The sequence below is a fragment of the Mirounga angustirostris genome, unplaced genomic scaffold (assembly GCF_029215605.1).
Source record: "Mirounga angustirostris isolate CCGP_5_RB_7025 unplaced genomic scaffold, mMirAng1.0.hap1 SCAF_2, whole genome shotgun sequence".
Taxonomy (NCBI): Eukaryota; Metazoa; Chordata; class Mammalia; order Carnivora; family Phocidae; genus Mirounga; species Mirounga angustirostris.
In genome coordinates, this window is record NW_026991710.1 from 126,817,852 (window position 1) to 126,841,706 (window position 23,855).

Sequence of the window (23,855 nt, forward strand, 5' to 3'; positions counted from 1 at the left end):
AAATTAAAGAAAAAAATAAAGGCACTCACCATATAGTCAAGTCAACCTCATCAGATAAATATTGCCTATAATCCAACTGTGCAAAAAGTGGAAACAGCACTTGTACTCCTCCAACTGAATGCATAGCACTTTGAATGGAATGTGTTAAAACAGCTTTCACATCCTTATAAAATAGAAGACAGTAGATTCTAATGATTTCTTTTCCAAAATAATTAAAATAAAGCATAATAAGAACAATATAATGTTACATTGCATGTATTTAATAGAAGATACCTAATACACCTCAATAACACATCAAAATTCACCATGAAAAATATTCGTAAAAGATTATAGCTTAAAAAAAAAAGATTATAGATAGCGAGTACCTGGAGCATAAGTGCATGCGGTGAATGGACAAAAATTGAAGGACTGTCCTTAGGGGATGATTCAAGGCAGAGCTGGGCATCTGTAGCACGTGGATTGTAGGTGAATGCAATGGCACTAGAGAGTTTGCCATCATACAATAAAAGTTTATGATGCTCAGCAAGAAACAGATCACTCTCTGCTTTGAATTTAAATGTACCCTACAAATAAAAAGTAAACAGTTAAGATAGTATACCACAAAAAGAAAATCTAGATACAAATCACCAGATATAAAAATTTAAGGAACATACCTTTGATCATTTTCCTAACAATATCAAATAAAAAGAGCTCTGCTTGTTTAAATTACTTCTAAAGTGCACTGTGTTCACTTTAAAGAATAATAGAAATGAACTCAACTTGGTATTAAAACCTTACGTTAAAAAATGTAAAACTGGGCACCTGGGTGGCTCAGTTGGTTAGGTGACTGCCTTCGGCTCGGGTCATGATCTTGGGAGTCCCTGGATCGAGTCCCGCATCAGGCTCCCTGCTCAGCAGGGAGTCTGCTTCTCCCTCTGACCCTCCTCCCTCTCATGTGCTCTCTCTCTCTCTCTCTCATTCTCTCTCTCAAATAAATAAATTAAAAAAAAATAAAAATAAAAAAAATGTAAAACTTAGTGCCCTACAGCAGGTACTTTATCATTTTTTTCACTGTATTTTTTCTTTCTGGATTTTTTTAATTGTGCTTAACATGTTACATAAAATTTGCCATTTCAAACATTTATAAGTTTACAGTACAGTAGTATTAACTATATGCATATTGCTGTACAACAAATCTCTAGAACTTGTACAACATGCAAAACTGAAATTCAGCATTTATTGAACATCTCATTTCTTTTTTTTTTTTTAAAGATTTTATTTATTTGAGAGAGAGAGAATGAGAGACAGAGAGCACGAGAGGGAAAAGGGTCAGAGGGAGAAGCAGACCCCCAGCTGAGCAGGGAGCCCAATGTAGGACTCGATCCCGGGACTCCAGGATCATGACCTGAGCCGAAGGCAGTTGCTTAACCAACTGAGCCACCCAGGCACCCGAACAACATCTCATTTCTACTTCTCCCCATCCCCTGGCAACCACCATTCTTTCTGATTCTATGAGTGTGACTATTTTTTATAATTCATATAATAGGAATCCCAGCATATTTTTTATTTGCTTATTTCATTTAACATAATGTCAAGACTCACCATGTTGCAGCATGTCAGAATTTCCTTCTTTTTAAAGCTGAACAGTATTCCATTGTACATACATACCACATTTTATCTATTCATTCGTCCATGGACAATGAGGCTATCTTGGCTATCATGAATAATGTTATAATAAACTTGAGTATGAAAATATCTTTCAGATCCTGCTTTTAATTCTTTGCCATTTATACACATAAGTGAGAATGCTCAATTGCATGATAATTCTATTTTTGATTTCTTAAAGAACCACCATACCCTAGCCAACACTTGTTATTTTGTTTCATTTTTTATAATAGCCATCCTAACTGTATATGAGGTGGTATCTACTGTGGTTCTGATTTGCATTTCTCTGATGATTAGTGATGTTGAACATCTTTTCATGTTTGTTCGCAATCTGATTATCTTCTTTGGAGAAATCTATTCTAGTCCTTTGCCCACTTTTTAATCGGGTTATTTGCATATTTTTGTTGTAGAGTTGTAGGAGTTCATTATATATTCTAGATATAAACCCTTTATCAAATATATGGTTTGTAGTATTTTCTCCCATTTCATAGATTGCCTATTCACCAATTCCTTGATACACAAAAGTTTTGACATGCAAAAGATTTTAAGTTGGAAGACAAATTTGTCTGCTGCAAGCTTGCTGATTTTATCAGTTCTAACAGTTTTTTGTGAGAAATAGAGTTTTCTACATGTAAGATCACATCATCTGCGAACAGACAAAATTTTACTTCATCCCTTCCAATTGGGATGCCTTTTCTTTCCTATTCTTGACTAACTGCTCTGGCTAAGACAGCTGGTACTATGTCCTACAGAAATGCTTGAGAATGGGAATCCTTGCCTTGTTCCTGATCTTAAAGGAAAAGCTTTCAGTCTTTCACTACTGCATCTAATGTCAGCTATGGACTTTTCATATATAGCCTTATTATTTTGAAGTAGTTTCCTTTACTTGTAATTTGTTGAGTGTTTTTATTATGAAAGAATGTTGAATTCCATCCGTTTTTCTGCATCAACTGAGATGATTGTGTGGTTTCTGTCCTTTACTCTGTTAACATGTATATTATAATGACTGACTTTCATATGTTGAACCATCCCTCCATTCCAGGACTAAATCCCTGTTGGTCATAGAGTATGATCCTTTGGGTGTGCTCTTGACTTTGATTTGCTAGTATTGTGTTGAGGATTTTTGCATGGATATTAATCAGGGATATTGGTCTGTAGTTTTCTTTCCTTGTATTGCCTTTGGCTGTGGTATCAAGGTAATGCTGGCCTCCTAAAATGAGCTTGGAAGTGTTCCTTCCTCTTCACTTTTTGAAAGAGTTGAGGAGTGGTGTTAATTCTTTAATGTTTGAATTCTCTAGGGAAGCCATATGTAGGGAAGCTTTTTCTTACTCCTAGGTTTTTGATTACTGATTCAATTTCCTTAGTAGCTGTAGTCTGCTCGGATTTGTTTTTATTTCTTCAGTCTTGGTAGATTCTGTGTTTCTGGGAATATCCATTTCTTCTAGGTTATTCAATTTGCTGACATAAAATCATTCATAGTAGTCTCATAATTCTTTTTATATTCATGGCATTAGTAGTAATGCCTCCTCTTTCATTTCTTTTAGTTATGAGTCTTCTCTTTTTTCATAATCTCGCTAAGAACTTGTGAGTTTTCTATTGTTCTAGTCTCTATTTCATTTATTTTCTGCTCTAAATCTTTATCACTTCTTTTCCTCTGACAAAGCTGGGTTTAGTTTGCTCTTCTTTTTCTAGTTCCTTGAAGGGAAAAATTAGGTTAGTGGATTTCAGATCTTTCTTTTTTTTAAGTAGGTGTTTGCCACTATAAACGTTCCTCTTAGTATTGCTTTCACTAGATCCCATAAGCTTTGATGTTGTTTTGTTTTCATTTGCCTCAAGAAATTTCCTGGTGATTTCTTTGACCCACTAGTTGTTAAGAGTTTGTTGTTTCATTTCCACAAATCTGTGTATTTTCCAGATTTCTTCTGCTATTGATTTCATTCTCTTGTGGTAAGAGAAGATATTTGGTGTATTTCAGTATTCTTAAATTTGTTAATTATGTGGGCTAACATGTTGTCTATCCTGAAGAATGCTCCATATGAGCTTGATAAGAATATGTTGTCTATCATTGTTTAGTGGGGTGTTCTGTATGTATCTATTAGGTCCAGTTGGTCTACATTGCTGTTTCATGGTCCCTGTTTCCTTAGGGATTTTCTCTCTGGTTCTTATATCCATTACTGAAATGGTTCTGAAATAGCCAACCATTATTGAGTTACTATATACTTCTTTCAATTCTGTCAGTGTTTGCTTCATATACTTTGGAGCCCAGAAGTAAGCTGTATGTATTTTTTTTTTAAGATTTTATTTATTTATTTGACAGAGAGAGACACAGCTAGAGAGGAAACACAAGCAGGGGGAGTGGGAGAGGGAGAAGCAGGCTTCCTGCGGAGCAGGGAGCCCGATGTGGGGCTTGATCCCAGGACCCTGGGATCATGACCTGAGCTGAAGGCAGACACTTAACGACTGAGCCACCCAGGTGCCCCAGCTGTATGTAATTTTAATTGTTAGATCTTCCTGGTGAATTGACACTTTTATCGCTATAATTTCCCTCTTTGACTCTTGTAACAGTTTTTGACTTTAAAGTCTATTTTTTCTGATATAGGTATGGCCACCCCTGCACCCTTTTTGTTACCATTTGCATGAACTATCTTTTTCCATCCTTTCATATTCAGCCTATGTATGTCCTTCGATCTACAGTGCCTCTTCTGTAGACAAAATACACTGGATTCCATTTTATTAAATCCATTTAGCCAATCTATTTCTTTTAAGTGGGAAGTTTAATCCATTTACATTTAAAGCACTTATTGAAAAGACTTTTGTCATTTTGTTCACTGTAATTTGTTAACTGACTATCTTTTATATGCCAATGATTTTTGGTACTTATATCCCTTTCTCCTTTTGTTTTGTATAAAGTTCTATAGGTATTTTCTTTGTAGTATCCATGGGAATTACACAAAACATCTTAAAGTTATAATACTCTATTTTAAGCCAATAACAACTTAAGTTCAATCACATACAAAACCTTTACTCATTTACATCTCTATCACTATTTATGTTACTTATATCAAAAATTACACCTTTTTATATTGCATATATAGGTTTAGATGTTTTGTGCTTTTGTCTTTTAAATTCCATACCAGAATTAAAAGTGATTTATGCAATAACATCACAATATTACAGGATTCTTTATTTGCCTACATATTTACCTTTACCAGAGAGCTCGTATTTTATCTTTTAAACCATACTTCTAAGTAATCACAGACAAGGATTTTTTTCTTTAATTTAACTGCAACCACTTAAAGCTAAATGGAATGTCTTTTCCAACAAAGACTTGTTGGATTCAACTTGTGAATTCTGCTTCAATACTATAAAAAAATAAAATGTAAAACAGGATAAGACTGCCTTTACCTTTCTGACTTCTACGTGAAACATTTAAAAAGCTTTAATATATCATTTTTCTAAATTTCTGCCTCCTATATAAAATGTTAAAAAATTTGTAAGCACTGATTTAATGTTCTTTAATTTAATGAAAGCTAATCATAATGGGAATGTTAGCATAACTGAAATAAATGCTTTTAAACAAGTTAATAAATGCTTTTGAGGGGAAATGTCATTTGGGCAACCTATAAAAGCTAACCTATTTACCAACTTACAATATATAGCTATATGATCTGGGAGATTATATAATCCATTTTGCAGAGGCAGAAACTAAGAAAGTCCAAAGAAATTAACTACTTTGGGTCCACAAAGATAATTTGTGGCAGGGTGAAGATCAGAATCTAGTTCAATTAAAAAAATAATTTAGTCTCTGCTACTATTCAAAGTATAGTACCTCAACATTAGCAGGTACATTTTTTAAAAGAAATAGCGGAACAAACGTTTTTTCTATTTTGAGTGGAATTTAGAAATAAATCACCCCCACTAACAAATCTCAATTAAACTAAATCTAAACAAAACTAAAACTAAGAATCTGACACATTTCAGGAATTGCTGCTGACTCTACTGAAATAATATTCTTGTGTAAATACTACTTGATGCAATTAATTAAAATAAAAACAATATCCTTTCAAAGTACTTAAGGCAAAATGGTGCTTCATCAAACACTAAGAACATATGGAAGAAGCATTTAACCATTTCTTTTGAAATACATATTTTTTAATCCTTAAAATACTTAACTGCACTGCTTAAAAGGTCACTCTGAGATTGCTGGCTTCCCATATCCCTGCTATCTTAATGTTGAGGAATTCTCTAAAACATGGATATTACACAACAGATTTCAACAGTAATAAATAAAGCAAGAAGTGATCCTATGATCATCAATTTCTCAACTCACAGTATTTTTAGGATTTTATTTATTTATTTGAGAGAGAGAGGCAGAAGCAGACTGCCTATACCGAGCAGGGAGCCGGATGAGGCAGGGCTCCTACACTCTAGGTTCTAGGCAGGACTATTAGGCAAAGAAATAAAAGGCACCCAGATGAAGACAATTATCGTATGATCTCACTCATATGTGGAATTTAAGAAGCAAAACAGAGATCATAGGGGAAGGGAGGGAAAAATAAAACAAGATGAAATCAGAGTGAGAGGCAAACCATAAGAGACTTTTTTTTTTTTTAAGGTTTTATTTATTTGACAGAGAGAGAGACAGCGAGAGAGGGAACACAGGCAGGGGGAGGCGGGGAGGGAGAAGTAGGCTTCCCGCCGAGCAGTGAGCCTGATGCGGGACTCCATCCCAGGACCCTGGGACCATGACCTGAGCCGAAGGCAGACGCTTAACGACTGAGCCACCCAGGCGCCCCCCATAAGAGACTCTTAATCATAGGAAACAAACTGAGGGTTACTGGAGGGGAGGGAGGTGAGGGGATAGGGTAACTGCATGATGGACATTACAGACGGCATGTGATGTAATGAGCACGGGGTATTACATAAGACTGATAGATCACTGACCTCTACCTCTGAAACTAATACTATATTACCTTAATTGAATTTAAATAAAAATTAATAAATTTTAAAAAAATATATTCAAATGGAAAAAAATAATATGAGATAGAAACATGAATGTACACAAAGTGAAGTGCCCTAGAAAAGGTAAATACAGAGGTAAACACAAAAAAAATGACCTTGATCATTTCTAATGCCTTTAAAATATAAAATGAAAGTAAATGAATCAAAAAAATGTATCACAGGAACTATAGTACATAAAAAAATAAAACTTATAATAACAAAATAAAGGACAGGAGGAGGAATTGCAGGATTATGTGGAAGGTGCTTACATTGTACAATATCATTTGTTGGTAGACTATAATAAGTTAATGTCAAAAAAATAATAAACAAGGCATACCCAGGTGACTCAGTTAAGTGTCTGCCTCCGGCTTAGGTCATAATCCCTGCTTCTCCCTCTCCTCTGCCCCTCTCCCCCGCTTGTGTGCACACTCAATCTCTCAAATAAATAAATAAAATCTTTAAAAATAATAATAATAATAATAGGGACCCTGGGTGGCTCAGTCAGTTAAGCATCTGCCTTCAGCTCAGGTCATGATCCCAGAGTCCTGGGATCAAGTCCTGCATCAGGCTCCCTGTTCAGTGGGGAGTCCGCTTCTCCCTCTGCCTGCCACTCCCCGTGATTCTCGCTCACAAATCAATAAATAAAATCTTTAAAAAATAATAATAAACCAGTAATAGAAATAAAGTGAAATACTAAATAATATGCAGTTAATTCAAATCAAAGCAGGAAAAAAGGGAAGAATCAAAGAACAGATGAAAGAAATGGAGCACAAATCACAAGATAGATTAAGACACAAAGTATCTATACTTACACTGATTGTAAATTATGTAAACACTCCAATTAAAAGGAAAGATTGTCAGACTTGGTAAAAAAGCAAAACACATTTTATAAAATTCAATATCCACCTAGTAATAATTCTCTGGAAACCAGAAATAGAAATTGCTCAACTTGATAAAAGGCATCTATAAAATACGTATGATCGCTTTACACCTAAAATCAGAAACAAGGCAAAAATGTCTACTCTCACCATTTCTATTTAACTATTTATACTGGTGGTCTTACCCAGTACAATAATGCAAAAAAGGGAAGAGGCATATAGACTGGAAATGAAGTAAAATTTAGAGTCTATATGAACATATGTGTAGGAAATCCAGGAACAACAACCAGGGAAAAAAGCTAGTAAAACTAAAAGGAAATTTAGCAAGGTCAATAAACAAAATTCAACTATGTTTCTATATACTGGAAACAAATAAATGGAAACTGAGATTTTAAATACAACGTATTACCCAAAAAACATTTAATACCTAAGAATACATTTAACAAAATGTATTACATGCCCTATACAATGAAAACCAAAAAACAGTGCCAGGAGAATTTTTTAAAAACCTAAGTAAATAGAGAGATACATCATGTTCACAGACTGGAAAAATCAGTTAACAGTAGGATGGCCAATTTGCCCTTCACTGATCTATATATTCAATACAACACCAAATAAAATCCCAGTAGACATCTTTGTAGAAAATGATTAAGTGGGTTCTAAAATATATCTGGAAATGTAAAGGGCTTAGAAAAGCCAAAACAATTTGAAAAAGAATACAGTTGAGGGTTTTAGACTTCCTTTTTTTAAGATTTACTATGAAACTTACAATAATCAAGACAATCCATACAGTACTGGCATAAGAAAGACATATAAGTCATTGAAATATGATACAGCCTCAATGATGCCAAGGTAAGGCAATGGAGAAAGAATACTATTTACAAAAAATTAGTACTAGAACACCAAGACTACACATATGGAATAAAAATGAATCTTGACCCTTACCTCATACCATACACAAAAATTAACTTAAAATGGGTCATAAGCTTAAATATAAATGCTTAAACTGTAAGAGAAGAAAAGAGGAGAAAATCTTTCCAAAATTGGAATGGGTAAAGATTTCTTAGGATATAAAAATCATGGCAATAACCAAAAAATTTGATAAACTAGAATTGATAAAAATTAAATTCATCTGTTCTTCAAAAGCAACATTAACAAAAAACAAAAGGGCAGGGTGCCTGGCTGACTCAGTCTATGGAGCACGTAACTCTTGATCTCAGGGTTGTAGTCTGGGCCCAATGCTGGGTATAGAGATTACTTAAAAATAAAATCTTAAAAAAAAGAAAAGAAAGAAAACAAAAAGGCAAGACACAGACCAAGGGAGAAATATTTGTAATTCATACATCTGATAAAAGAGTTATATCCAGAATATATAAAGAAATCTCAAAACTCAACAATAAGAAACAAAACAAAAAATATGCAAAAGATGTGAACATACTTCACAGAGGAAGATACACAAATGACCAATAAGCAATGAAAAGATGCTTGGAATCTCTGGTCATTATAAGAATGCAAATTAAAACCAAAATGAGATACTGCTATACACTCGCTGAAACATCTAATATTAAAAAGACCAGCAATATAAGATGTTTAGGATGTGGAACAAGTAGGAAGCTCAGACACTGCTTGTATAAATGTAAAATTATGTAACTACCTCGGAAAAGGGTTTGGCAACTTCAATTACCATACCGCTTAGTAATTCTACTCTTACATATTTATAAAATAAAAATATGTGTCAGCACAAAGACTCATACACCAATATTCACAGTATCTAATGCATAGCAGCCAAAAACTGGAAACAACCCTAACGTCCATCAATAGAAGAATGGATTAAAAAATTGTGATATATTCATACAATGGAATACTACTAAGCAATACAAAGAAAGGAGCTACAACAACAAAACAACATGGATGACTCATAAGAAACCAAACTCCAAGGAGTACATGTTGCATGATTCCATTTACATAAAACCTTAAAAAATCTAATCAAGTGACAGATGAGCAGTTTCTCTCAATAGGAATGCAGTGGGGTTAGAAAAGTGAAAGGAGGGACACTTGGGTGGCTCGGTCAGTTAAGAGTCTGCCTTCGGCTCAGGTCATGATCCCAGGGTCCTGGGATCGAGTCCCGCACTGGGCTCCTTGCTCGGCAGGGAGTCTGCTTCTCCCTCTGCCTGCCGCTCCCCCTGCTTGTGCTCTCTCTCTCTCCCTCTGACAAATGAGTAAATAAAACCTTAAAAAAAAAAGAAAAGTGGAAGGAATTGACAGAAGGAGCACTACTGAACCTTTTGCAGGAACAGAAATATTCTATTTCTTGATTGTTGTGATAGTTATACTTTTGTCAAAACTAATTAAAATATGTGTACTTTACTGACTGTAATGGTATATGTAAATCAACTCAATATATGTAAATCAACACAATCAGATTGTGTTTTCAAAGGAACATAGCAGACTAAGTTGCTCCCTGAAACCAAACTAGACTAACAATGGCTTAACCCAGAGGTTTCCAAATTTTCTTAATTCATGACAGTCTTAGCATTTCAGTAATTGTTAATGGTGCTTTAGATCAAAATAAATATTATTAAGTGGTTCGGTTCAAACAATTTTGTATTTTAACAATTTAATAGCCATCTGAAAAAATTAAGGCACAAGTCAAAAGAAAAAAATGTTTTCTTCATTACATTAGCAAAATTATTTATTACTCTTTATGCATCTTGAACTGCATGAACTCTCAAATTTGGAATCAGATTTCACACCATCATCCTCATTTCCTGTTCCACATTAATTTCCACGTGGTACTTGTTTTTTATCACAGCAAATGTTGAAAATTTAGTTATGCAAAGATAGACATCGTCAAAGAAATGCAACATGAACTAAAGGTGAAACTTGAGCTAGTAGTTTGCACAGTGCCCCACATTTGAAAAGATACTGTGTTTCCCTCAAAAATATAAAGTACCCTTCATTCAGATTCCTGTGACTTCCCTGTGGTACCTCTGATTACTCTGACATTCAGTTCTGTAACCCAAGGTAGGTTGCTCCATGCATCGCCTCCCTTTAAATAAAGTTCAATTAACACTGGTTAAGCAGTGAACAGCAAGTAAAGTACCTTATATCCCAGGCCCAACTGATAAATAGCAAAAATCTGAGCGGCATTAAGAGCTTCACTAAAAAGGTAAACTGCAGTCATCTGACCACAGAATACCCTATTAGCATCCGCTGTTTCTGATGAGCCCAGGAAACATTTGTCAAAGGTCTGTGAAAGAAAATAGATTTTATTAGAGGAAAAAACAAAAAAATTATCTTCTCTAGATAGATACATTAAGCAACCTACATTGCTTAAATATTTTGGTATAAATGTTCTGTCCATTCTAAACTAACCTGGCTAGATTAAAATAATTCACTTAGCATTTCATTTCATTCACTCATTGTTACGTACCATAGAGATCAGGAAAGACATCACAGAAAAGGAGATAACACAAATTTTCCAAAGTACAATAAATAAAACTTGATGAAAAAGTGGATGCAGGAAATGAGGGTCAGAGAAATCATGATGGACTCTGAAGGTTCATACTTGCGCAACCAAAGAAGCAGTCTTTGTTACAAGAAGGAAAAATCATGAGTTAAGTTTAGGACATAATCAATCTGCCTTTTCTGTGAGCTAATATGGATGGAGCTAACATGAATGGAGAAGCAACTGTCAATAGGGTTCTCTAAGTTTGGTGAGAAGTTAAAATTGTAAAGAAAGATTTTTGCAGATATCGAGATATAGATAATGGGTGAGGTCATGGAGTAGATACAATCTCTCAAAAGAAATATGTAAATCCAGAAATGCAGGTGTATGTTTTTCTTCTAACATTAAAAAAAAAAAAAATTCTCTTAACATCTAGGTTGCAAACCACATCTTAAAGACCCATGTATACAACAAAGAGGGACTAAAATAAAGTTCTTCACAGCTCTTTAAAAGTATCCTTTTATGTGACAAAACCATTAGAAAGAATGTTGAAAAATATATACATATTGCCATTAGGGAATACAGAAAAGTTGTTAACATTTGGGTTCTGAAGACAAGCCACCTAAGTCAAATCACTACTTCACATGCTGATCTTAGCAAATTAGTTAATCTTTCTGTGCTTCAGTCTCCTTACCTGTAAAATGGAGATTATAATAGTACTTACCTTGCAAGGTTAGTACTTTTAGAAAATAAAGGTATTTATTACAATGCCTGGAGTACAAGAAGCACTTAATAAAGACTAACATAAGGAAAAAACAGTTTAAGAAACAATAAATATACCTGATCCCCTTTTTGTGTTAAAAAAAAAATGAGAGCTAACATTTACTGAGCACTTACTCTGTACAAGGCACTGTGCTAACATATTTGTGAACAGTTTCTCATTCAATTATCACATTAACCTTGAGATAGGTACTACTTTACACCCATTTCCAGGTAGAGAAACTTAGGCCTAATAGATTAAGTAAGGTCATATAGTCAATAAGTGATAGAACTGGGATTGAAACCTAAGTCTATTACAACAACCTGAACTCTTATCATTACATAATACATAAATATGTGTAGCATAGGATACAAAAGAAGCATTTGATGGTGAATGGGTGGAATGGTTTGTAATCATTTTACTGATCTGTATTTTTCAAGTTTTCTATTAAAAAATGTCATTGATGAGAAAAAAGAACTTTTTAATTCCTATTTAAAATTTGAGTTTAATACATATGGATCTCTTTTTCAATACTGAAAACATTATTAGATAACAGTCATCTATAGCAGCTATGAATTATTTGCAAAATTTATAAGCATGTATCATCTAATTCATTCATAAAAATGATCAGAATTCTGCCACAGAGCTCCCAACTTTAATTTGATAAATGAACCAATGATACATTTCCAATATATACCCATTGTTACCTATAAAGCTTCATCTCTACCCTATCAGGAATAATTTTATAACGACTGAGTAATATCTTATATGACACATGAACACAGTTCTACTCTATAAATATATTAACATGCTAGCCAAAATATCATTATAAAACTCTGCCATTGTGGTATTCTAAAGTTAATACCCAATGTATAATATATTTTTCTTATTTTAAAAGTTCATGCTTTTAAAATAATTTTTTTCAAATTACTTACATCACTGGTGTTGACAAACCATGTTATCTCTCCATAGGAAGCTAGCTCACCATTCACGTAACAACGAAGCTCACTGTTCTTCCATCGGTTATAAATGTGCACTATAGTTACCATATACCACTGAATAAGTAAAAAGTTTGAAGAAAAAAAAATTCTTGCAATAATTCAACCATATTGATAATAACAAGTAAAACTTAAATTATAAATTACAATTAAATCTAAAAATAAGACTACCTTTATTAAATTCAATATTCAATCTCTGGAACAATAATCAAGGAGACTCTCAATAGGTAAGAACTTATTGTGAAATTATCTTTCCAACTTTTTATTACAAAAATTTTCAAATATATCCCAAAAAAGTTAAAAATTCAGTACAAATACCCTCTTTTCCACATTCTAGATACCACAATTGTCAACATTTTGCCAAATTTGTTTTATCTACTTATTTATATATACATACACCATTCATTAATCTCTAAATTTTAAGGCACATACTACCACTACTACTACTACTACTACTACTAAAGTAACTGCCATTTTCCCCTTGTACTTCTTTTAAATTCTATGAATAACAAAATATCACGCTTTTTATTATCCAAATCAGGGAGGTTAACAATTGTCCAGTGATTTATACTTCATTTTCTGAAACAGAATAAACAGAGTTGTGATCTATCACATGTTATATCATTAATATTAAAACAAAGCACTTTGAAGGCTAGCATAGCTTGTTAATTTAACTAATAAGAACACATACCTTTTGCGGCTTAAAATCAAATTTCACACAGTGTTGAAAGCCTTTTCCTTTTGACTTTATTGATGTTATAATCAAACAGCCCCCAACAAAGTGAGCAGAATAACCAAGACCTTTGTTCGTTCTGAAACTACAAAGAATAATTTTCATTTTACCTCTAAATATTCTCTCACCTTCAAAGTAAGATAATAACACTAAGTTACAAAAATACATACCAATATAAATATGGTTTATCCTTATCCACATTGATGTTATTTACAGGATCCATTCTTAGCCAGGTATGAAATGTAAAACCATTCTGGTATGGCCATTTGGCTATAGGAGGTAATGCAATGGCCTAAAGGAAAAAGCTGTGAGTTATTGATTCACATGAAAAACTTTATTACTCAAATCAAGAAAATGAGACTTTACAATACTGTATATATTTCTACTATATGTTATTCTATACCATGATTATATCTAAAAGTGTCTTTATCCAAAACACTTTTCATAACTTCTAAGTTTTCCAAAATACGTAGTAATATTACTTTAATTAAATGATAAAAACATTCCATGTGACCTGCTGGATACACGAATCTTATTTGCTTCATTTCTTACAATGAAAAAAGATTCAAAAGTATTCCAATTAAAAGAGATAGGTAGTAATATCAAATTTGGAAATTTGTTGGTCAAATGATAAGGTATTAGAATAGAGAAAGATGGAAAGAATTAGTTTCAAATCACTATATAAATGACTTCACTACCTGGTTTAAAATTTTACTGAAAAGATCACTTTATTTAAAGTTACAAATTTTAAAATCAAATTTTACTTAAAAGTACATAAGGACCCAGAACAGCAAAAAAACAAAGTTGGATACTCATACTATCAAATTAAGAAAACCTTACCACACGAAGTTACTATTATAAAGACTGTGTGGTACTGGCATAAAAACAGAAACATTGGTCAATGAACTACAACTGAGAGCCCAAAAAGAAACCCTTATATTTGCGTTCAACTGATTTTCAACAAGAATGTCAAGACAATTCAATGAGGAAATAATAGTTTTTTTCAACAAATGTGCTGGGATAACTGGTTATCTACAAGCAAAAGTACGAAGTTGACTACTTTCTTACATATTTTACAAAAATAAATCATAGATCTAAATGTGAAAGTTAAAACTATAAAACTCTTGGAAGAAAAAATAGGGGTAAATCTTTGTGACCCTGGGTTAAGTAAATCCTTGTTAATTAGGCCACCAAAAGCGCAAGCAAACAAAGGAAAAAGTATATCAACTGGAATTCATTAAAATTAAAAAAGGTTTGTGCTTTCATCTAAAACTAATGATGTAATGTATGGGGATTAACATAAGAATAAAAAAAATTAAAAAAAAAAAAAAGGTTTGTGCTTTAAAAATATCATCAAAAAAGTTAAAAGACAAGCCAAAAGAATGAAAGAAAGTATCTGCAAATCATACATCTGATAAGGAACTTGTACCCAGAATATATAAAGAACTCTTACAACTGAACAGCAAAAAGACAGACGCAATTTTAAAAAGGACAAAAGATGTGAATAGCCATATCTCCAAAGAAGATACACCAATGACCAATTCGGGCATGAAAAGATGCTCAATATCATTAGTCACTAAGGAAATGCACATCAAAACCATGGTAGGATACTACTACCTGACACCCTCTAGGATGGCTATAATCAAAATGACGGACATTAACAAGTGTTGCCAAGCATATAAAGAAATTGGGGGCGCCTGGGTGGCTCAGTTGGTTGAGCGGCTGCCTTCGGCTCAGGTCATGATCCTGGAGTCCATGGATCGAGTCCCGCATCGGGCTCCCTGCTCGGCAGGGAGTCTGCTTTGCCCTCTGACCCTATCCCCTCTCATGTGTTCTCTCTCATTCTCTCTCTCTCAAATAAATAAATAAAATCTTTAAAAAAAAAAAGAAATTGGAACCCTCATAAATTGCAGGTGGGACTGTAAGATGATATACTTTGGAAAACAATCTGGAAGTTCCTCAAATGTTTAAACATAGATGCTCAATATGACCCAGCAATTCCACTCCTAGGTACATACACAAAAGAAATTAAATGAAAACATGCCCACACAGAAACTTGTATGCAAAAGCCCAAAGCAGTATTATTCATAATAGCAAAAAAGTAGAATCAACTCAAATATCTACTAATGACTGATAAAACAAAAGGTAAATATCTTACATTAGAATATTAGTAAGCCATAAAAAGGAATGAAGCAGGGGCGGCGTCTGCGTGGCTGAGTCGTTAAGTGTCTACTTTCGGTTCAGGTCATGATCCCAGGGTCCTGGGATCCCAGGGTCCTGGGATCGAGCCCCACATTGGGCTCCCTGCTCTGCAGGAAGCCTGCTTCTCCTTCCCCAATCCCCCTGCTGTGTTCCCTCTTTCACTATGTCTTGCTCGGTCAAATAAATAAAATCTTAAAAAAAAAAAAAAAAAAAAGGAATGAAGTAGTAATTCCTGCTACAACATGGATGGGCCTTGAAAATAGTACGCTAAATGAAAAAAGACAATCACAACAGGCCAGATATTGTATGAGCCCATTTATATGAACTGTCCAGGATAGAGAAATCCACAAAAAAGTAGAGTAGTGGTTGCTTAGGCCTGGGAGTCTGAAGAGGAAATGGATTAAAGAGAACAGGGTTTCTTTTGGAGAAGAGGAAAATGTTCTAAATTTGACTGTGATGGTGGCTGCACAACTCTAAACACCATAAAACATTCAACTGTACATTGTAGAAATGAATGGTATCATATGTGGATTATAATAAAGCTGTTAAAAAAGATCAGACTACACAAGTTTTTAAACTGTTGTAATTTACATATGCACTTATCTACATATACCGTATATATTCTTTTATATATCCCATAAAACATGAAAAACATCATAGAGCCAAACTTTTGCAATACTACTACTGACACTTCAAGAAACCAATTTAAAACAAATGTTGCATTAAGAAAAAAATAGTAGGGGCTGACTGGCTGGTTCAGTCAGTGGAGCATGTGACTCTTGACCTCAGGGTTGTGAGTTTAAGCCCCAAGTTGGGTATAGAGCTTACTCCAAAAAAATAAAACAAAAGAATATATATTCAATGTGTATATATATTTTCTCTCACTAAAAAATGAGAATAGAAAACGCAAAAGCTGGGGTGCCTGAGTGGCTCAGTTAAGCATCTGACTCTTGATTTCAGCTCAGGTCACGAACTCAGGGTTGTGAGATCAAGAACCACAATGGGCTCTACGCTGGGTGTGGAGCATACTTAAGATTCTCTGTCTCCCAGGGCGCCTGGGTGGCTCAGTCGGTTAAAGCGTCTGACTTCGGCTCAGGTCATGTTCCCAGGGTCCTGGAATCGAGCCCCCATCAGGCTCCCTGCTCAGAGGGGAGCCTGCTTCTCCTGCTCCCTCTGCTGCTCTCCCTGCTAAGTTTCTCTCAAAAAAAATAAAAAATATTCTCTCTCCCTCTCCCCATAGCTCATGCATATGCACATGCACTCTTTCTCTAAAAAAAAGAAAAGAGGAAGGAAGGAAAGATGGCAGAGGAGTAGGGGACCCTATTTCAACTGGTCCCCAGAATTGGGCTGGATATCTACCAGACCACTCTGAGCACCCATGAAACCAGCCTGAGATGTAAGATCTGGATCTCTACAGACAGAATATCGCAGGCGGTTGGTTTTGAGGTACAAAGTGAGGAGCCCTGATTCCGTGGGCAGGTATCAGAGGATAAATGGCAGTGGGACGGTGCCTGGCTGTGGGGATCCTACACCACCAGTAAGCGACAGCCTCGCGTGCTGGGGACGGGCACAGACTCGAAGACCGGTAGCAGCAGGGAAAGGATTTTAGAGCAGCCCCCAGGGCGGAAACCCAAAGCAGCAGGATCACGCATGCAAACTGCAGCCCCGGGCCCCCAGGATGCAAACCCGGAGTGGCGGGGTCGCTCCTGCAAACTGGGAGCAGCTGGCAGTTTTAGAAGCACAAAGGGCAGAGAAGTGCTCCGACCTGGAGGCAGGACTGGGAGCGCTGCGGAGGGGCACACAACCCAGGACGCTGCAGTTTATAGCAGCACGGACAGAAATGGAGACAGTGTGGTCTGGAGAGCTCACTGAAGAACAGACTGAGGTCTCTATGCTCTGAAGCAGAGGGTTGTAAACGGTCTCTTCTGCTCTGACTCCCGGAAGAGATGCGGAAAGCCACCAGAGAACAAAAGCCCCAAAGACTGATTCCTGCTGAGCCCATCCCCCGCCACAGGGGGGCAGGGCAACTCCGCCAAAACAGGGTTGCCTCAGTAACAGCGCGGCAGGCCCCTCCAGCAGAAGACAGGCTGGGAAAACAAGAGGCCAGCAACTGTAAGGTCCAAGAAAACAGGTGCATCTTGCTTGGGTTCTGGTCAATAATTTGGACTCTATACATTCCCTCAAACACCCATCAACAGAATGACTAGGAGGAGGAGCCCCCAAAACAGAAAAGACTCAGAGATTATGACTTATGCTGCAGATTTACAAATGGATGCAGATACAACCAAGACGTCGGAGATGGAATTCAGGCTAGCAATTGTGAAGACAATGGCTAGAATGGAGAAATTAATTAATGGCAACATAGAGTCTCTAAGGGCAGAAATGAAAGCTGAATTGGCAGAACTTAAAAATGCTATCAATGAGATCCAATCCAATCTAGATAATCTAACAGCTAGGGTAACTGAGGCAGAAGAGAGAATAAACGACCTGGAAGACAATATAATAGACAAAAAGGGAAAAGAGGAGGCCAGGAAAAAACAACTCAGAATCCATGAAAATAGAATCAGAGAAATAAATGACACAATGAGGCGGTCCAATGTCAGAATAATTGGAATCCCGGAGGGAGTGGAGAGAGAGAGAGGACTAGAAGATGTATTTGAACAAATTGTAGCTGAGAACATCCCTAATCTGGGGGATGAAACAAACATTCGAGTCCTAGAGGCAGAGAGGACCCCTCCCAAGATCAAGGAAAACAGACCAACACCCCGGCATGTAATAGTAAAACCTGCAAATCTTAGAACCAAGGAAACCATCTTAAGGGCAGTTAGGGGGAAGAGATTCCTTACGTGCAGAGGGAGGAACATCAGAATAACGTCAGACCTATCCACAGAGACCTGGCAAGCCAGAAAGGCCTGGAAAGACATACTCAGGGTACTAAATGAGAAGAACATGCAGCCAAGAATACTTTATCTGGCAAGGCTTTCATTTAGAATGGATGGAGAGATGCAGAGCTTCCACGACCGGCAGAAACTGAAAGAATATGTGACCACTAAGCCGGCCGTGCAAGAAATATTAAGGGGGGTTCTATAAAAGGAGAAAGACCCCAAGAGTGATATACAACAGAAATTTATAGGGACAATCTATAAAAACAACGTCTTCCCAGGCAACATGATGACAATTAATTCATATCTTTCAATAATCACTCTCAACGTGAATGGCCTAAATGCTCCCACAAAACGGCACAGGGTTGCAGATTGGATAAAAAGACAGGACCCATCCCTATGCCGTCTACAAGAGACTCATTTTGAACCTAAAGATACATCCAGACTGAAAGTGAAGGGATGGAGATCCATCTTCCATGCCAGTGGACCTCAAAAGAAAGCTGGGGTAGCAATTCTTGTATCAGACAAATTAGATTTTAAACTAAAGTCTGTAATAAGAGACACAGAAGGACACTATATCATTCTTAAAGGGTCTACCCAACAAGAAGATCTAACAATTGTAAATATCTATGCCCCCAACATGGGAGCAGCCATCTACATAAGCCAACTGTTAACCAAAACAGTCATACTGAGAACGATACGTTAATTGTAGGAGACCTCAATACTCCACTCTCAGCAATGGACAGATCATCTAAGCAGAAAATCAACAAGGAAACAAGAGCTTTGAATGATACATTGGACCAAATGGACCTCATAGGTATTTACAGAACATTCCACCCTAAAACAACAGAATACTCATTCTTCTCGAGCGCACATGGAACTTTCTCCAGACTGGGTCACAAATCATGTCTCAACCGATACCAAAAGACTGAGATTATTCCCTGCATATTCTCAGACCACAATGCTCTAAAACTGGAACTCAATCACAAGAAAAAATTTGGCAGAAATTCAAACACCTGAGCGCTAATGTTTGGGTCAACCAGGAAATCAAAGAAGAACTTAAACAATTCATGGAAATCAATAAGAATGAAAATACATTGGTCCAAAACCTATGGGATACTGCAAAGGCAGTCCTAAGGGGAAATACATAGCCATCCAAGCCTCACTCAAAAAAATAGAAAAATCCCGAATTCACCAACTAACTCTACACCTTAAAGAACTAGAGAAAAAGCAACAAACGATGCCTAAGCCACACACTAGAAGAGAAATAATTAAAATTAGAGCAGAAATCAATGAATTAGAAATCAGAAACACAGTAGATCAGATCAATGAAACTAGAAGTTTGTTCTTTGAAAGAATTAATAAGATCGATAAACCACTGGCCAGACTTATCCAAAAGAGAAAGGACCCAAATTAATAAAATTATGAATGAAAAGGGAGAGATCACGACTAACACCACGGAAATAGAAACAATTATTGGAAATTATTATCAACAACTATATGCCAATAAACTGAGCAATCTGGATGAAATGGAGGCCTTCCTGGAAACCTAGAAGCTGCCAAGACTGAAACAGAAAAAAATTGACAACCTGAATAGGCCAATAACCAGTAACGAGATTGAAGCAGTAATCAAAAACCTCCCAAGAGTCCAGGGCCTGATGGATTCCCTGGGGAATTCTACCAAACATTCAAAGAAGAAATAATACCTATTCTACTGAAGCTGTTTCAAAAAATAGAAACAGAAGGAAAACTTCCAAACTCATTCTATGAGGCCAGGATTACCTTAATCCCCAAACCAGGCAAAGACCCCATCAAAAAGGAGAAGTTCAGACGGATATCCCTGATGAATATGGATTCCAAAATCCTCAACAAAATCCTAGCTAATAGGATCTAACAGTACATTAAAAGGATCATCCACCACGACCAAGTGGGATTTATCCCCGGGATGCAAGGGTGGTTCAACATTCGCAAATCAATCAGTGTGATAGAACACATTAATAAGAGGAGGGAGAAGAACCATATGGACCTCTCAATTGATGCAGAAAAAGCATTTGACAAAATACAACATCCTTTCCTGATTAAAACTCTTCAGAGTATAGGGATAGAGGGAACATTCCTCAAGTTCATATAATCCATCTATGAAAAACCCACAGCAATTATCATCCTCAATGGGGAAAGGCTGAGAGCCTTTCCCTTAAGATCAGGAACATGACAAGGATGCCCACTCTTGCCACTATTGTTCAACATGGTACTAGAAGTCCTAGCAACAGCAATCAGACAACAAAAAGAAATAAAAGGTATTCAAATTGGCAAAGAAGAAGTCAAACTCTCTCTTTTTGCAGACGACATGATACTTTATGTGGAAAACCCAAAAGACTCCACCCCCAAGTTACTAGAACTCATACAGCAATTCAGTAATGTGGCACGATACAAAATCAGTGCACAGAAATCAGTTGCTTTCTTATACACTAACAACGCAACTGTAGAAAGAGAAATTAGAGAAATGATTCCATTTACAATAGCACCAAAAACCATAAGATACCTCCGAATAAACCTAACCAAAGAGGTAAAGGATCTATACTCTAGGAACTACAAAACACTCATGAAAGAAACTGAAGAAGACACAAAAAGATGGAAAAATATTCCATGCTCATGGATCGGAAGAATAAACATTGTTAAAATGTCTATGCTACCCAGAGCAATCTATACCTTCAATGCCATCCCGATCAAAATTCCAATGACATTTTTCAAAGTGCTGGAACAAACAATCCTAAAATTTGTATGGAATCAGAAAAGACCCCGAATCGCCAAGGAGATGTTGAAAAAGAAAAACAAAGCTGGGGGCATCACGTTGCCCGATTTCAAGCTATATTACAAAGCTGTGATCACCAAGACAGCATGGTCCTGGCACAAAAACAGACATATAGGCCAATGGAACAGAACAGAGAGCCCAGATATGGACCCTCAACTCTATGGTCAAATAATCCTTGACAAAGCAGGAAAAAACATGCAATGGAAAAAAGTCTCTTCAATAATTGGTGCTGGGAAAATTGGACAGCCACATGCAGAAGAATGAAACTCGACCATTCTCTAACACCATTCACAAAGATAAACTCAAAGTGGATGAAAGACCTCAATGTGAGACAGGAATCCATCAAAATCCTAAAGGAAAACATAGGCAGTAACCTCTTTGACATTGCCCACAGCAACTTCTTTCAAGATACATCTCCAAAAGCTAGTGAAACAAAAGCAAAAATGAACTTTTGGGACTTCATCAAGATAAAAAGCTTCTGCACGGCAAAGGAAACAGTCAACAAGACAAAGAGGCAACCCACAGAATGGGAGAAGATATTTGCAAATGACACTACAGATAAAGGGCTGGTATCCAAGATCTATAAAGAACTTCTCAAACTCAACACCCAAAAAACAAATAATCAACTCAAAAAGTGGGCAGAAGATATGAAAAGACACTTCTCTGAAGAAGACATACAAATGGCTAACAGACACATGAAAAAATGTTCATCATCATTGGCCATCAGGGAAATTCAAATCAAAACCACACTGAGATACCACCTTACACCAGTTAGAATGGCAAAAATGGACAGGGAAAGAAACAACAAATGTTGGAGAGGTTGTGGAGAAAGGGGAACCCTCTTACGCTGTTGGTGGGAATGCAAGTTGGTACAGCCACTTTGGAAAACAGTGTGGAGGTTCCTCAAAAATTTAAAAATAGAGCTACCTTATGACCCAGCAATTGCACTTCTGGGTATTTACCCCATAGACACAGATGCAGTGAAAAGAAGGGCCATATGCACCCCACTGTTCATAGCAGCAATGTCCGCAACAGCCAAACTGTGGAAAGAGCCGAGATGCCCTTCAACAGATGAATGGATAAAGAAGATGTGGTCCATATATACAATGGAATATTACTCAGCCATCAGAAAGGGTGAATACCCAACTTTTACATCAACATGGATGGGACTGGAGGAAATTATGCTAAGTGAAATAAGTCAAGCAGAGAAAGTCAATTATCATATGGTTTCACTTATTTGTGGAACAAAAGGAATAGCATGGAGGACACTAGGAGAAGGAAGGGAAAAATGAGGTGGGGGAACTGGAGGGAGAGATGAACCATGAGAGACTATGGACTCTGAGAAACAAACAGGGTTTTAGAGGGGAGGGAGTGAAGGGGATTGGTTAGCCCGGTGATGGGTATTAAGGAGGGCACGTACTGCATGGAGCACTTGATGTTATACGAAAACAATGGATCGTGGATCACCACATCAAAAACTAATGATGTATTGTATTGTGACTAACATAACATAATCAAATTAAAAATAAATAAATAAATAAAAGAAAACGCAAAAGTTTTATAAAAATAATTTATCCATGAATACTTTATTTTTTTTAAAGATTTTATTTATTTATTTGACAGAAAGAGACATAGTGAGAGCAGGAACACAAGCAGAGGAAGTGGGAGAGGGAGTAGCAGGCTTCCTGCCAAGCAGGGAGCCTGATGTGGGGCTCGATCCCAGGACCCTGGGATCATGACCCGAGCGAAGGCAGATGCTTAACGACTGAGCCACCCAGGTGCCCCTATCCATGAATACTTTAATTTCCCTTGAAAAGCTGTATCTAAGGAAAGAAGTGAGTCACTGACTATATTTAAAACATCTATTCTCTAAAAGTTCTAAAAGCTGTTTAGGTGAACTATCCCACTTCCAAGATAAATGCAAGTAAGTGGAATAGACACATTATGATCTCAGAGAATTATAAACATATACAATTATAATATGCAAGGAAGAGAGAGAAGATTACAGAAGAGTAGGAGGACCCTAGGCTCGTCTTGTCCCCAGAAACACAGCTAGGTAACTATCAAATCATTCTAAATACCCCAGAAATCAACCTGATGACTGACAGAACAAACTCCACAACTAAAGGGAGAGAAGAGGCCACATCAAGGAAGGTAGGAAATGTGGAGATGTGGTATAGGGGAAATCACAGATGCCGCAGAGAGGAAGGAACCATGGTCGCAGAGAAATGCAGGAGAGAGAAGAGCACACGGGGAAACATACAAAAACATTTCCCCCAAAGACACACGCTGGGAAAATGAGAGGGGCTGATTTTCTTGAGTTCTTGGAACCAGCAGGGCTTGAAAACTGGAGTTTTAAAGGTCAATGGGCTTGGCTGGGATAGAGCCCTAAGGGTGCTGCCCCACCCCTAGAGAGAAGGCAGGCAAACAACCTGGGGGGCAAACAGCATGGACAGAATGATCTGAGGAGCACCTAGGGCACACTGGGGGGAGATTA

The 23,855-nt window shown here is 36.5% G+C and overlaps 1 protein-coding gene across 5 annotated transcripts in view; it reads right to left on the minus strand.

Annotated features, from left to right (window-relative positions):
• The window catches only part of LRBA (LPS responsive beige-like anchor protein), an 841,444-nt gene that overhangs the window by 647,328 nt on the left and 170,261 nt on the right, over positions 1–23,855 (minus strand). For 4 of the 5 annotated variants that reach the window (XM_064585149.1, XM_064585150.1, XM_064585151.1 and 1 more), the window contains 6 exons: positions 13,633–13,754; positions 13,421–13,547; positions 12,667–12,786; positions 10,627–10,773; positions 366–563; positions 30–163 (listed from right to left, as the gene is read on the minus strand). In XM_064585149.1, coding sequence (XP_064441219.1) covers positions 30–163; positions 366–563; positions 10,627–10,773; positions 12,667–12,786; positions 13,421–13,547; positions 13,633–13,754 — 848 coding nt within the window. The remainder of the gene's footprint in view (positions 1–29; positions 164–365; positions 564–10,626; positions 10,774–12,666; positions 12,787–13,420; positions 13,548–13,632; positions 13,755–23,855) is intronic. The other variant, XM_064585152.1, reaches the window with a different exon arrangement.